At 44.0% G+C, this 16,261-nt stretch overlaps 1 protein-coding gene across 2 annotated transcripts in view; it reads right to left on the bottom strand.

Moving 5' to 3' along the window:
• agap3 (ArfGAP with GTPase domain, ankyrin repeat and PH domain 3) overlaps positions 1–15,860 on the bottom strand; it is a 114,415-nt gene extending 98,555 nt beyond the window's left edge. The window contains exon 1 of one of the 2 annotated variants that reach the window (XM_041948287.1): positions 15,021–15,860. In XM_041948287.1, the coding sequence (XP_041804221.1) occupies positions 15,021–15,390 (370 nt within the window). In that variant the 5' untranslated portion in view covers positions 15,391–15,860. The remainder of the gene's footprint in view (positions 1–15,020) is intronic. The other variant, XM_041948285.1, reaches the window with a different exon arrangement.
• Between the last annotated feature and the right edge of the window lie 401 nt (positions 15,861–16,261).

Raw genomic sequence — 16,261 nt, 5'->3', positions numbered from 1 at the left:
TATCTAACAATATGCTCACTGGTTCCACGTGTATGTTCATAATGGCCTGTATTTGTGAGGCTTACCTGCAGGGTTGCATGATGTTGAGAATCCATCAAGGTGGGCCACACGCAGCAAGGGCATGAGGGAGAGGAAACAAAGGAAATCAATGAGAAGTTCAATAGGTGTTAAGTTGAAAATAAATCAGCTGGCCAGATCTCAGTGGGTTGCTCAACAAAGCGGTGTCTCCCATTATAAATCAATTATATCAGATTGCTTGTAGCTATACACTAATCTAGTAGTACATGACCCTTGAGCCACATGCAAGGATATGTGACAGAACAAATTCTCGTATAATGATTAATGAACAAGCCAAAACTAAAATACCAAAATCTGTATCCGGCATGCTGTCAGCTAATATCAGCTGTCTTGTCATTCGTGAAGTCAATATGATCCCAAGTTTGACACCTTTCACAATAAATTCCCAACCAGCCACCTGATTTTTGTTGCATTTGTGCAGTAATAAGTGTGCTCATGTGAAGGTTTGGTGTGTTGACAGTTTGTTGATACTTGCTCATGACACTGCAATCTGTCTAAGGTAACTCAATAAAGGGGTTGAATAATGTTGCTCAAAATATTAAATGAATAATTCATGAAATCATCGCAAAGAGACACAAGTTGTCAGGGTGGGCTTTATCTAGTGCGAGTCTCCATATGGTTGAGATTTTCACATTTCTGCGAGATGTCAAAAACAAGCAAAAGATGTCTGACATCAAAGCTCGGTGATCGACTCCTCGCTGCAGACAGCAGAGGCTTTGTGTGGTTATGTGTCAAATCCGGATGGCGGCATTAAATCAGGGTTCTTGCATGATTTTTAAAGTTAAATTTTGTGATTTTTAAGACTTTTTTAAACACCACAATATAATTTAAGACCCAAAGAATGTCTAAATCATTTCTTTGATAGAAAAGAGACAGAGAGTCCTAATGTAAGTCTTCATTCGGCTTGAATCAATGGTGCCGGCTCAGGTTTCTGGTGTGTTGGGTGTACGATGCAGATATTAGCATAGCCCCGCCAGTTGCAGCTGTGTACCTCTGGTGGTTGAAAGTCTTTAGCATAAATAACACCTTGTTTTGCTTCCTGGCGGCACCAGCTGCCTCCGGTACTTCTCTTCCTCCAACCAACCAACCACCGACTTTTTAAGCAGCCACGGGTAAATGGAAATGGGAGGTTTTTGATGAACCTAAAGCTCGGGTTACGTAAGTCGCAGAAGTAATCACAGACATCAGAGATGTTCCTAATTGAGTTTAGATAATCTTGGGTTGTGCTGTTCGATCTCCAGTCGCCAAAATCTGCTGACGACCAGATGCTTAATTAGGTTAGTTGATTGTCCATCCATCCATCTCCCTTCTGCCTCTGACCTGATACAGCGCCTGACTTAAAAAGAAATCTCAGGGAAATGTCACTGAGCAGACATTATGTCAAGAAAGGTTTTTTTGGTCACTGCCCTGCATTAACATGAGTTTTCCGTCCGTCCGGAGTCATCCAGGTCTGAAACGCTCAGACGAGCTCTTGTCTGCTGCATGAATTTGCAGGATATGATAGATATTGTGCGACATGAAAAACGTTTTAAACATTTCATAACATTCTGAACACAGAACATTTGAAATCTCCTCCATAGAGCTCTTCAGAAGTGAGCGATCCAACAAAAATGTGAGTTAGAGTGGGTGTTATTTTCTCCAGATGGACACAAGAGGACAAATTATCCTGGATGTTCAAGCAAGGCTCCGCGCAAACTACCAAACAAACTTAACAGTTTCCATGTTGAGGACAAATTAATGTGTTTAGTGCTCACAATAACTCCTAGTCATCAAAAAAATCCCTCCATGTTTGGCTTTGCAGCAGCTATCCCTGTCCTTGAGTCAGTGCAGGCTGAGGTGTTGCATTGCTCAGCACGGGTCATATGCAACCAGAAGAATTTTCAATGAGTCATCAGCATACCAGTTGATTCACACAGTCCATCATATAATAGCCTGCTCAGTTCTTCCTGCAGCCAAGTAACTCGATGTGTTGTGAGACACTGTGACCATCAAGACACATGTACCAGAAAATTAAAGCAACAAGCCATGGAATAAAAGCACGACTAACACGCAGAGGCCTACGATTAATCTGCTGACTTCTTTCCTCATTAATTGTTGTCTGTAAAATATGAGCAAAGAGTAAACAATGTACACTAGAAATCCCCACAGCCTAAAATGGTGACTTCAGATTCACAGATTTATGCAAATATCAGTCGAAAACCCATAAATATTCAATTTGCTATCATACATGACAAAGAAAATGAGCAAATACTCTCATCTGAGATCTTAAATCAGAAATTGTTTACCATTTTGCTGCAGTTGCTGAATAATTTTTTGTTGACTGCTTAATTATCGATTAAGTCATTCCTCCGGCCGAGAACATGCAGATCAGGTTGAGTGGAATTAACTGCAGTCATTCGGAGAATGCCTGTCTGCAGTATGTGGCTGTCCAATGACGGACAGGCTACTTTTCTATGCATTTCCCTGCCTTTCACCCTGTGCATGCTGAGACATGTTCCACCCCCTCTCATGTGTGACTGCACGACTGCTGCAAATGAACCTGTGGAGATGTTTCAGCGAACAAACACTGTGCTGAATTATTCCATCTGTCCAAATGTACCAGACCGGTGGCTCTGGCTCAGACAACCACAGGTCGGCCCGTCCTCTTGGGGGCTCTATCTGATGCGATCTGATCCCTTCTTTGTCAGAAATAAGGATGTCTGGTCCTGGAGGCTGCAAACAAAGGGGTCTGAGCCAGCAGTCAGTGTGATAAGGGGCAATTATGTGCACAGAAGCTACAGAGACACTGAGAGGCCAGAGTATTAAAAAAAGGTGGTTATAATCCCAGAAAATGGGAGTCGTGTTCAGAGGCTTCCTAGACTGCAGACTCAAACTCACTACCCCAATTCCCGACCCTGGGTCAAAACATGATACCGCTCCAATACCTTGTCCCTACCCCCCTTACCCCTATAAACCGAAACCCCCATTACATCCATCTCCTCTGGGTACTGCACTCCACTGATTCCCATCCAGGTCAGGGGCAAAGGCCTGTGTGTGGGGAAATTCACACATGCAGAGAGTACCACATACACACCACACGAGCTCACGCAGAGCTACTCCAGCCACCTACTTGTGTTACATAACACATGCCACTGCCTACCCATCCACCGCCAGATCTGCACTCCACTCAGCCACCGACGGAGATGCATCACCAGAGCTCTGCAAAAGTGTTAGTAACAACGCAATTCCCCCATTTCTCTGCCTGGAAGGCTCATTTCAGACGTGAGGACAGGTCCTCTGGGCCGCTGGCGATAAGCGACTCGCGCCTGTCCTGACGGTGTGAACTGAGATTTCAGTCAGATGGACTTTTCCCAAACGTGACATCTGACAATCCATGAGTGTGAGTGTGGCCAAAGGATTTGTTTTGAAAGTGGACCACTAATCATGGCCAAGCTCTCACTCGCCAGCCCACTAAAGGTAGGGTCCTGTTTACCAAAAGCCCTATTGGCATGAAGAGACCACAGGAAGGTTTGTTTTATTGTGTAAACAGACAAAATGTAGCTTTGAATTAGCTTGGGCATAGATTAGCTGCCAATTTTCAGCCAGATTTCATGCCAGATCCTGACACAAACAAAAGACACCTTTTTTTGAGTGGAAGGTCTCTTGAAGCCAAATATGTGAAAAGCCACAATTTAGTGGTGTGAATATTTTCACAGAGGCCCTACACAAACACTAGTAACGTGAGTTATCCCTCAGCTTTAAACATATTTTTTGTGCAAGTGCGTTCAACTGGACAAATAACACAGGGCCCTGCAAGTCAACAGCACAGTGCAGCTAAGAAACCAATTTGCAGAGGAAATAAATGTCCGGTAAATGTCTCGCAAGATGGATACAAATGGCTCACTATGCTTTAACACAGCAGCAGGGTGCATCTCTAGACACCAGTTGGTCCAATTTCACAACAGAATGGGCCCAAGAGCACAGTGGGGCCTGAGATGTACTGTGTGGTAACACAAGTGTCATAATTCCTCCCTTTTTAACTCTACAGAGATTTATTTGAGGCCAGCAGTTCGTTCCAGTGCGCGGATACAAAATTGACAGAGAGCTCATCTTCGGAGAACAGTGGCACGGGCTGCTGAACAGTGCACTTTTCACGCCAGACTCCTCGACGAGGAAAATCTCATCGCCCAGACCGGAGCTGTCGACCGACACGGCCCAGAGCGAGCCTCTGAGCGGCTTGTGTCACATGAGCACTGCGCAGCGTCCGCTCACACTGAGGACAACACAGTCGCTCAGTGAACAGCGCTGTCTCATATCAGAAACGCTGCATTTAAAAAAAGGACCAAATGGTGCTCAACGACAGCATTCTGGTAACCCTTTTCTTCCAAATCTCCATAGTAACATCGCACCAAACTGGCAAGGCAATAAGAATAAGACTCTTATGAATGGTTTCTTCATATTTTATTCACTTTTGGCTTGCGATGTTCGGCATTGGCCTCTTGTGTCCTGGCCTGCTATACTTTTTGGCTGAACCCGGAGATAAATGTGCTGTCTTGTTGCCAGAGGCTCCACTTTTTAAAATGTAGGGCAACCCTCCTAACACTTTTCATGATTTATGCATATGTATACAAATACCACAGCAATGAAGTCATTAGGTTCCCTACACCATTTTGCAACTACAATTGTTTGAAAATGAAGGCTTAGTTAGCAATGATAAACTTAGACCCCTAAAACCACATGGGGATAACCTATTAGGGTTATGATTTGCGCTAACCACAAGTCATTATTTGCTTGCGAACTGGAAAAGAAAATGTTTTCGGATGTAAAAATGTTCCACGGTTTTGAGGAATTATCTCGTTAAAAACGCAGTTCTCGATTATGGGCAGCATCTGGTCTGTGCACTGAGCCTAAATGTTCAGGCTATGGTTGAAAAATCCCACGTGGGAAACAAATACAAAGTCAGACGTGCAAAGAGCGGACGGCATTCAAAGCCAAAGACTGCCACAGGAAGTGAATCCTAGCAGCTTGGAGCCGAGGTCTTGCACTAATGGAGGCTACTCTGAAAATCAGATGTCGGGTCCTAAATGGGAACTGTGATTGTGTTCCTCGAGGGGTTGTTGTACATGCAGTTCACATACCCCACCACATGACACGAGCCCTGGGTCAAGGCCAGGGGGATTCAGCAGTGGAACAACTTTAGGTTATTCCAGTCGGGGGAAGCAGGAAACGGGGTATAAACAGTAAATGGGGGTCACATTACACTTCCTCTCCAGTGATTCCCACAGAAACAAAACATCTCTTCAGAACAGACCCTCCTCAGAGTTCAGCTACGATTCACAAAACAAGTTACCAAAACAATGCCGCTGATCCAAACTCTTAGCAGCAGATGCTTCAGCACACTCAAATTTTGTTTTCTCCGCTCTTTATTAAAACCAACTGTCCGCTGCAGCTTTCGTTACAACGGTGACATGCATTTTCCCACAATCAGCAACAAAATGAAATGGAAAACAAGCACCTGGCGCGTTGCCCGAGCGAGTCCTTTGAAGACAGCCAGCACAAGGCCAGAGGACATGTTAGAACACCATCAAAACAATGACATCTACAACAGGAATGTGGGACCTGAGTGATAACGCTCAGCTGGCACATGTTAAACAAGCTGCACTGACAAGAGGGCTAACCTCAGAAAAGTCTGCGCTTACTCTATTCTCAGTCCAATGAGGACAAACTGAGAAGAAGTGATAGGATATATACGGTGAGGATATTCTATTTACAGCCAAGTGTGAGAGCAAATGTCAAACTGCTGCACACACCTAGCCTCAACTTCTACAAATACACCAACTGATCCTTCCCTTAGGGTGGCTCAAGCAAGAGTTGAATATAATAGAACTGATATTATCCTCACAGAACCCACTTTATATGTCATTTATAAAAGGCTTTTATGGGGGGGTTTACACTCAGTCAGGCTGAAGTGGTAGAAATACGACCAGATAAGAAGCAACGACGCCCTTCAACCTTTTGCTCGACGGGACTCAATGACACCACAGAACAGTAACTTTCATGAAAAACTCCGGCAACCTCATGTGGAAATAAACAGACTCAAACGTGTCCTTGAAGACTGAAAAAACTGTGACATGTCCCTGAGCTGTGAAAGGAATTACATTGAATTTCCACAGCCCTGAAACCTTTAAATAGGGCATTCTCAATTACAGGAGTAGCTGACTCCTAACACCAGAGCTATAACTAGCACAGTGCATGCTGTCATACTCTGCAGCATTATGGTCTGACAAACAGGAGGCCACACTTCCTTTATCTGGCATTGTCTTCCTCTGTGAAGAAAATGTGGTCCCTGGGGGAAAAGAAAGGCGTCTGCATGAGATTTCTCTTCAAGAAAATAAAGCAACTTCTTTCCTAAATAACTGAAAAACTAAAACAAGACTGCTTGCTTTTCTGAATGACGTTTTAGAAAAAAAACAAAAACGTCCAGGTTGATTCTTTGCCGCGATTCTTCATTCATCCCCAGTTAAATGCGATCTTATTCCTCCCACAGTTGAATTTCCATAGACGAACTGGTCTCAGATAACCGCTTCTATTCTAAGGGCACTTCATTCTTCACCATGATCCTCTATCCATCCCCAACCTGGATGAGGCCAGAATCTTCCCACAGTTAGTCACGGGACTGCTGGCAGGCTGAGGGGACTTGGAGGCATATGCGCCTTTCCATCTGTTGCTCACTCACTGCTTTCCAAACCCCTTCCTCTGTCAGCAGCCATCTGCTTCCAGCCCTACCCCACTGGCAGGAAACATGAGCACTTCCATAGGATACGGACGATGCACAAATTGAAAAAGAAAAAAAAAATAGAGAGGAGAGCCTATGGCAAATTTAATTGTCTGCTGTCTCAGCCTGAAAACAAAACCTGATAATGTTGATAGAGGGAATTATAAATTTCAACAGGACAACCTTGCTGGGCTGCAACTAACAATTACTTTCATGATCTTTTCTGGATTCGTCAATTAATTGTTTGTGGAGGTGCAGAAACAAAAATTTCACACATTTCCAAACATTCTTTGTCATACATGACAGTAAACTGGAGATTTTTTAATGTTTGTCCGACAAACCAAGACATCTGAAGACATGGAATTGAACGGTGGGAAATAAAAACAGAAAATTTTCATCTTTTCTAAAATTTAACAGACAAATTAATTGATCTGGAAAGTAAATGGTACATGAATCGCTAATGAAAATAGAAAAAGAATTGTCATTTGTGAGGATTATTTGTCCGTCAATTGACTAATTGGTTGAACTTTGGACATCAAAACAGTGATGGTGTGCATACTATATGTATACATAATGTTTTATGTGTGTGTATTTGAAGCTACATAATGTCCTTGCAGCAGAGAGAGACTATCAACCTTCATATGTCACCATATATCACCAGAAACTCTTCTTCTTCTTCCTTTCATTTAATCTAATGAAGCTGCTAAATGCTGAACACCCACAGATTCATATATGGTTGCGACATGTATCTCTTATTCTGTAGTGAAAACCCAGGGATTCAAAATGAACTCAGCTCAGAAATTCAATGGCTCTTCCCTTCAATAAAACATTAGATCAGAACTACTCCAACACTATCCATTAACAATGTCAGGATACGGCAGAGTGAAAAAACAACCCTCCACTTTCTGCTCATAAGAGATTAGGATGAGTATGCTCTGCTTTACTAAATGTTCCTTTAAAAGCAAAAACCCCCGAGCAGCTCACCCCCGGCCCTCCACATTCACAACACAAGAAAAAAATTAGCTGTCCATCAATGGGAGAGAGAGAGCCTTTGTTCAATAGCACAATGGAGGACATTCTGCTGTGGAGGATAGCGTCACATTCAATAAGCCAATGCTGAGGTGCTGCAGCAGAGAGAGGACAGCAGGGCCGATGCAGAAATGGCACTCTGACCCCGAAGACCTCCCAGGCCCTCAGACCGAGGCTCTGTTTACAGCTCACCATTCAGCTCATCTCTGCTGACCCGCGGTCAAGAGTCGGGTGCGGTGTCAAAATCCATTTCAATGGGGTTGCAATGGGCGTTGTGAAGCTGCAGATGAGAGAAACTGTACAGGCTAATCACATAACAGGGAGTCTCTTGTGAGTGAGGCATGTGCAAACGCTGTTATCTGGTGTGCATCTGTCAGGGGTGAAGTCTGTTACTACTACACTCCCGAGAATAAACCTGTGACGTAAGCCTGATGTCAAGTGTTTTTTTCAACACTGCTCTCCAGGATTAAGCATGGCTGTAACCTGACACTTGCCATCCTCAACGCAGAGGCGATTCAGTTGCAACAGATGCAATGGAGGATCTGACAATGCAAAATCAAAAGGAGCTTACACGTTTATCAATGCCCGCTTTGGGCGCCTTGACATGGGAGCCGCATGCACGTTTCAGGTGTTCAGATTAATCCGAGTTACATCACATCAAAAGGCTCGACTGGGAGCTTGACGGTGGTGTTACAGACCTGTGAGACATGAGATACAGCAAAGAAGCTCTTTCGTCTTCTGGATGCAGGATCCTTCTCTTCTCCAGCACAGATGCGACCAAAGTGAAACGTGCAGTTTCTTGGTAATCGGTGTTTGCCTTAATTTACTGAAACACTCACTGGCAGGAAAATAAAGCACACTGTAGAGGTCCATCAGTCTAAGGCGCATGCTATTCACAGTGACAACCCTGTTTCAATTCTTATGGTATACTTCTAGCACTTCCTCTCGCAATCCTGATAAAGCAAAACTATCATAATTCCATTTTTACAATGCATTTAAAGAGGAGCTAAACAGTTTTTGACAGGAGGCTTTATGCTATTTTAGCTTAGCATAGGGCTGGAAGCTGGGGGAAGCAGGCGTTATCCGAAGTTCAAAATCATGCCTGATAACACCTCTAAATCTCACTACTTAGCACACACTTTGTTTGTTCAACGTGTACACAAAGAGGGATGTAAATTTGAGACTGCATGGGAAGGTTTGCTGTATCTGTTTCAGTTAGGAGCAGTGACTTCCTGGAGTCGTCTTATCACAGCATTTTGTGGTTTCTACCTTTCTGTCTGTGCACAGATTAAACGAATGATATTCGTTTTTGAACTTTGGCGAGAGACAGGCCAGCTGTTTCAACCTGCTACCAGTCTTAATGCTAAGCTAGGCTAATCACTGCTCGGCTCCAGCTTGAGTGGTGTCAAACTTCTAATGTAACTCTCACCGAGACAGCAAATGAGCATATTTCCCAGGATTTCTAACTATTCATTCAGAAATAATTGCAGTAAGCCTAGTTAAATAGCAGAATGCTGACCAGCCAAGCGACTAACTTGCCATTCTAACAATTTTATTGTATCAAACCTTTATTTAACCAGGTGTGTCCCATTTAGATCACAAAATCCCTTTTTCAACGGAGCCCTGCCGAGTTGAGCAGTGCTTTTATATGTGCTTCCTATGTGACTCAGTGTGTGGAAAACTGTTTTAAAAAAGAAAAAAACAGGCCACGGATGGGCCTATTCCATGCTTCACAGATGTATTTATGTGAGTCTTTATTTAGGCACAAAGTCTACAACTAGTAAATACTTACTGAGCGACTCTATAAACACCAGCATTCCACATTAACAGCAATTTACATTGACGTACCGCGTAAGAGACACAGCTGGTGGTATTGACTGACATTTCTAACTCTGTAACAGTTTCTAATCCATATTCACAGATACAGTTTTGAAATATAATGAGCACATTGTGAAGATTTCACTCGCCAGAAGTAGCAGCGGCGTTTTTCCTGACACAGATGGCCACAGTGACAACTGTAAGCACAGTTCTTCAAATCAAATGCAAGCCACACACACACAGACACACAGACACATCTCAACCTTTAAACGTTCACAACTCATTGGAAAATCTGTATTTTCATGTTTAATGATTATTAATCACTTGATTTACCATCATGGTTCTTGAATTAAACTACAAAAGCTGTATTATGCAGAGCTTCTGCTGCAGCATGACAGCATGTGGTCAACGAAAACAATGTTGATTAAGACATTTCAGTGTGTTTCGTCTCAGTGGAGGAACTAAATCCTCCTTCACCAGCAACGGAAATGTGCGTTATCATCGTTCTCTGCGTGTGATTAGCAGAGGAGCACTCTGCTCATGCTCTCCTCTGCAATTGACTGCAAGAGCGATGCAGCGTGTACCAGGCTGCTTAGGTGACACGCAATGCCAACAGAGAGCTCTGAGGCTTCAGTCTGTGTGCTTTTTGTATCTCTCTGTGTCGTCCCCCTTGCTATCTGAGCACACAGTGTCCCATTGTGCAGGCTTATTAGTCCTTTCTTGAAATCCCAAGCACCCCTCTTGAGCAGCAGTGGATTTGGGTGACTGCCCTTGCTATGACATTGGACTGCCCGTTGGAAATATGAACGTCAGCGTGAGCTTTTGAAGTTTCGTGAAACACATTTACTACACAGGATACAAGACGACATTACAACAATGTAACACAACAGCGCTCGGATCACGGAAACCTCCTCCAAGTACACGTTGGTCCTGAAATCATGACCTGCTGAAAAAGTGCGATGCCACCTTGAGGCTAAAGCAAGCAGGAAGGAGTCAAATATTTTCGTCTCCCTATCCATCACTGGCCCCTTTCCTACATGCCAGTCATGTCACACGGTCTGTAGCTGCCTTTGTACCTGACACACATACCTCCACATGTGTTTTGAGCCAGCTGCAGGATATCCATCGAAAATTAAAGCGCATTGTACACGTTTGATCAGAATATAAAATAGGGTAGGAATCAGAACTCCCATTGCAAATAAAAGCAAAGAAAACTATTCCCAGGGCATAGTCTTGTTAATGGAACACTCCTCCACAAATAGCTAAAAATATAACTGAAATCACTTTACAAATGCCATCTCTGCAGCTGTCTCCATATCTCAGTGATCTGGATCTTATTCCACTTACAAACCCTCGCATATTTATTCCTCCCAAAATCAAATCCCTACTACATCCAGGCTCCACCTCCAGTTCAAGGTTCAGGGTGTAAACTGCATTACCCTGCAATCTGGTTTTGAGTCAATGAAAAAACACATTTCTAAAAATAATATCAGTGTGCTCCTCTGAATAAATGAACCTATCTGCAATTAATAATGCAGCAAGGGCATGGTATCCAATGTCTTGCCAAATGATGGTTGGGTATTCATTAGCTTGGCTATCTGAACTAACTCCGGTGCATTAAGAGGACTGCTTAAAGCAACATTTAAGGCTGAAGTAACTACAACTTGACAGTGGCATGTTGTGCAGCACTGGTGATGTACAGCTTTTCAGCTGTTATGTATTTCCTTGTCGTCCCTGAGACTCGACAGCATGCTGGATGGAGTTTAACCTGGCTGATCGCTGCTGTGGTGCAATCCTCAGTTGGATTTGACTTTCTTGGCTGACAGCTGAAAACCTTGCTCTGCAACAAACTTTCTGCTGCATCATCAGTGTTACTTCAAACTGAGGCTTAGAGATGGCCACTGGCAGGAGGACGGGCCGGTGAAGTTATTGCAACGATTAAAACGGAAATATGGAGATAATTATCACATTTGACTGTCAATGAAAAAGAGCTAGGACTTGTTTCCATGTAGGCTCGACAAACTTTTCAGTTTTTTACAGCTATATTCTAGTTTTCTCGTGTTTTTACTACAAATTCAATTGTGTTCAGTTCTATTCTGTATTGCATTATAGTCACTATGTGCAAATCTTTGCTTCATTATTTTTAGCAGCGTCCCACAGTTGATATAAGTCGATCAGTTGGACAGTGTGTCCGACGAGCTCCAAAAACAACTCAATATGTTCCATCATGGGACACAGTTACAAAGAGAGCTGGTTGTTCACTTGAGATGAACCTTGTTCTGGACTTATTCCCACACTAAAGACAAAGTTTAACTGATACAGGTTCTGAAAACCGGATCTTCGGTTCAGCCTGATTGATAAATTGCCGGTTTGCCACGCTAGTCCCAGGAAACCTGGGGCCATTTCAGTGTAGGTACTGGATGGTTTCTGGATCTTTGTGCAAAATAGAATGAATCCGCCACCTGCTCCGTGCACTCTACTTGATGGGAAATTGAAGGCAACATGGGCACAACAGCAATTCTTTTGTGCCACACTAAAGGCCAATTCATGTTTTCCAGGTCTGCATGACGTAAATGTCGTTATCCACCCATGTTCGCGTAAATCCACATTGCAATCCGCATACAGGCCAAAATATGTGACCACACGGGACGCATAGCAAGGACGTTGACTGCGTATGCATCTTCAAGACTTTAACAGTGAATCCACCTCTGCTTCTCTATATTTCAGCGCTGCCATTTTGCTTGCACATTGTCTGGCCTGGTCATTCTCACAGCTTATCATGAATTACATGTTCGTCTAATTTTGATCAACTTCAGTTGTCCCGTATTCACATTGTCTAAAAAAATGTTACTTGGAATTGTAACATGAATTAACCAACAGAAGCCAAGCAGCAGGCTGAATATCAATGACTGCAAAAGGAACAATGTGAGGCAAAAAAAAAAAAAAACATACAAAAAGACCAGCATGGACTGTCATCGTTGTCTTATTAATCAACAAAACACTAGGGAAACCTTAATAACAATGGGAATTCATTTTCTAAGGGTATAAGGCTATACTTTCTATTCAATCTTTCTTCAGCATTTTCAGCTAAATGCATGAGCCACTGGTTCCTTAGCAACAGACTCTGCAATGATGCAAGATTGAAGAGGAACAGCTCTGCAGTTCCACAGTGCAGGTGAAGACAAGTCGGCCAATGTCTCCTGTTGCAGCTCTTCAAAGCCTCTTGAAGTTACAGTTATTAGGGCTGCATCTTATTTAACGGCATGAAAAAGCACCAGAATGCACATCAAAGCTAACGCAGTGGTTTGACGACAAGGACACCAAAATCTTTTACGCCTTTCGACATGCCGTGAATGCTGGGAAATCTCAATTCAGCAGCATTTTCCTTGCATAACGAGAAAGTTTACCCCAAACATGTTAAGAATGCGCTACACGGATTCATAAATAAACAGTTACAGGGAGCATGCTTTGCATTTCTGAGCCCGCTTTTTTGTTCAGCAGCGGATTTTTGCTTTGGGGTTCAACATTTCACAGTATTTTGCATAAGCCTGCAGGTGTGGACACAATGCCACAACCGTCATATTTCTGGTTTTATTCCCAAGGACACCTGACCGAAAACGGACAATGTGACATCCTACTGAGAGATCAAACATCAACAATAAGCATCAGGTTTAGCATGCAGCACATCAGAATCAGCAAGCAGGGGCCTGTTTGTAGTCATTTTGGGGAGAAACTGTGAGGAAGATGTCACTGAGAGAGCAGTTTCTCCAGGAACAGAAGCTGCAGTAGACAATGATGCATTCCATCAGTCATGTTTTGAGAGCAATATAAATGTACAGTGGCCTTCAGTCATGACCCAACATTCATGATTTCTTGGCAAGCTTGCTGTATATAAGTGCTAAAATACCATCTTGAATTTAAATCATCAACCATACGTTCCTTTTCCCCTGAGGGTTGGTAAAGAGCATTCTGGGAACAGAAAACTCTGTCACTGAAGCAGACACAACAGCTCAAAGGCAAATGAATCGACAACAAAAGTGAAGTTCACCACCACCCAACGCTGGAGGCTGAGGGTGGAGTTTTCCTTCAGGTCCAGCATGTTACAGGAAGAAGGAACGAACTACTCGTATCAATACAGGCTTGTGAATAAAGCGAGCAATAACCTTTCTGTTTTAGGTAATGTACATCTGAGAGATAACTCATAAAAGGCTCCACTGTTGTCCCGTCGACATACAGAATAAAGACGGGCTTTTATTGAGAAAATTATGCAACAATCCTAAGGCATCAGAAAAACGGGAAAAATCATCCTTTCCTCCAAAGGTCGAACTGAGACTCTGCCCACCAGTTGATTTCTTATTATTTTACTCCACAGTCACTGAGATTGTGCTTTGGTTTTAATGCTGACCATTATGCTGTGTGATGTAAATCAAGGCAAATGTCAAAACTCAAAAGTAACGTTCAATATTCAGCAAAAGTAAAACAAAAAGCACAAAATCCTTAAGTGCGTGCGACGTGGAGCTATAGGGGCTATAATATTCCTGGAGACCCATGGCAGTGGACTTTGATGGACAGTACACTGACTATTATGTCACACAGCCATTGATTGGATGAACGGGCAGGTGAGCAGCAGGGAGAAACTGCTACCACCATTTAAGACGTCCCCATCTGACAGTGCATCATCCTCACTTGACAAGTTGCAGTTTTCCACATGCTAGAGAGGTCCGGGTTACAGACGCTGTCATCCATCCCTGGTTACATGAAAAATACATATGCACTTTATTTTCAGTGTGACAAAGATCATACCCACTGAGTGGCTTTGGAACGAATATTATGTCTCATCATGCATAATTTCTTCGGCTCTCTCTGCAACAAATCTGTGTGTGTGATCGTTAGTTTCATGCAACGTGAGACTTGGTATCAGTGGGTTCACTATTATATAAATAAAAATCCCACTCAGTCACTGGAGATCAGACTTGGACAGAGCTGTGAAAGCAGTCGCAGCTTCAGAAAATGCCTTTAAGGAGCAGAAACACCTTTCTGAGAGCTAATTACATCCGCACAGGCTTCCTCCTGGAAGTGCAGCTGAACGTTTTATTGTTAACGCTGCAGTGCATGGGGGCAATTCATTCCCTAAGCAGGACTATGAGATCGACTACGCCCCCGTCCTCAAAGTGTGATTGTTGACACTGTGCTATGCGCCCATGACAATGTGTACATAAAAGGAAGGGAAAGGAGAACCCCCCCAAAACAGACACACATCACCCCCCAACCCCCCAGCCATCAATGAATGAGAAGCACCAAACAGCAGAGAAAACCTAGTCCGATCCCCTCCCTTACTCACCTTCAATGGAAATTACATGCTCTCGGATCTGGTTCTGCAGGGCCAGGTCATCGATGCGCTCGATCAGGTCGTAGATCGCGTAAATGTTCGGGTGGACAGACTCGAACCGATGGATCTCTGCCCTGATGGCCGCTGAGTTGGACAAAACAAACTGCGAGCCCGCTGGGCCGGGCTGGGCAGCCTGGCCCGAAACAGTCCCCGAACCGAACTGGCCGGCCCCTGAGCTCGCAGACGATCCGGATCCGAACTGGGACGGGATGGACTGGGGCACCGGGACGGGAACAGCCACCGGGACCGTGCCTGGAGTGGGCATGGCTGGCTGAGACTGCTGCGAGATGCCGGACACTGGGACGCTCGACTGGAAATTCATCTTGGCTTCTTTTTCTCTCTTTTTTTTCCTCTTTCTTTCTTTCTTTCTTGTTTTTTTTTTGGAGCGACAAACTCTTTTACAGCGCCAACACAAATATGCAGACTAGAATTTGGGATTCAAGCGATGCGAACAAAAGAAGTCCGCGCGAACTGCTGGTCTGGAAAACGATCGGCGCAGAAGCATCAATAGTTGGTCGCCAATTGCAACAAAACGCGGCTCTTGCTCATATTATCAAAACTTGACTGTGATTCATTTTCCGTTATTGGCCAGATCTATCCAGGGCCCCCCTTTTTTCTGTGGCTTACAAACCCGCAATGCCTACCACTTGGACACTCCTTTATGGGCTGCACCGCTGGTTTTGGTCAAACCCGTTTTCCTCAGTTGCTCTGTTCGCAGGAGACAATGGGCTCGGCTTCAGCAAGGCGCCCTGGTCCACTGCCGTCAATGCGTTGTTTCTGCGCTGAGACCAAATAGCGTTTAGTCCTCTTTGGTCCAAGTGGTCCCTGCCCAGCGCCCTCCTCCGCATGCTGAAACGTCACCCATCACGTAATTGTACTTGAGATGGGGGAGGGTGTGATTGGATTCGGTGGAGGGGGAGAAACTCGCAACGTGCACATCATTATAATAACCTACCTGACAGTTATGCAACCGCAAAAAAAAAAAAAAAGGTCGCTGCAGGATACAAACATAGACGTTGCAGTTACATTAGGAGCGACATTTGTTGTTAGTTTGTTACTGTCTCGGTTAAAGCAGCCCCCCTCCTCACTCCCATCAGTTATTATAACCCATGCAGGCCGACACTTTAACACGTGCATGCGCGCGCACGTGAACGCGCGCACAGACTGCATTGGTGGGCTTTTATGAGACTTCT

The sequence above is a fragment of the Chelmon rostratus genome, chromosome 12, assembly GCF_017976325.1.
Source record: "Chelmon rostratus isolate fCheRos1 chromosome 12, fCheRos1.pri, whole genome shotgun sequence".
In the NCBI taxonomy this organism is placed as follows: domain Eukaryota; kingdom Metazoa; phylum Chordata; class Actinopteri; order Chaetodontiformes; family Chaetodontidae; genus Chelmon; species Chelmon rostratus.
Note: the sequence above shows the minus strand (reverse complement) of the source record. Positions and strands in the feature narration are given on the sequence as shown.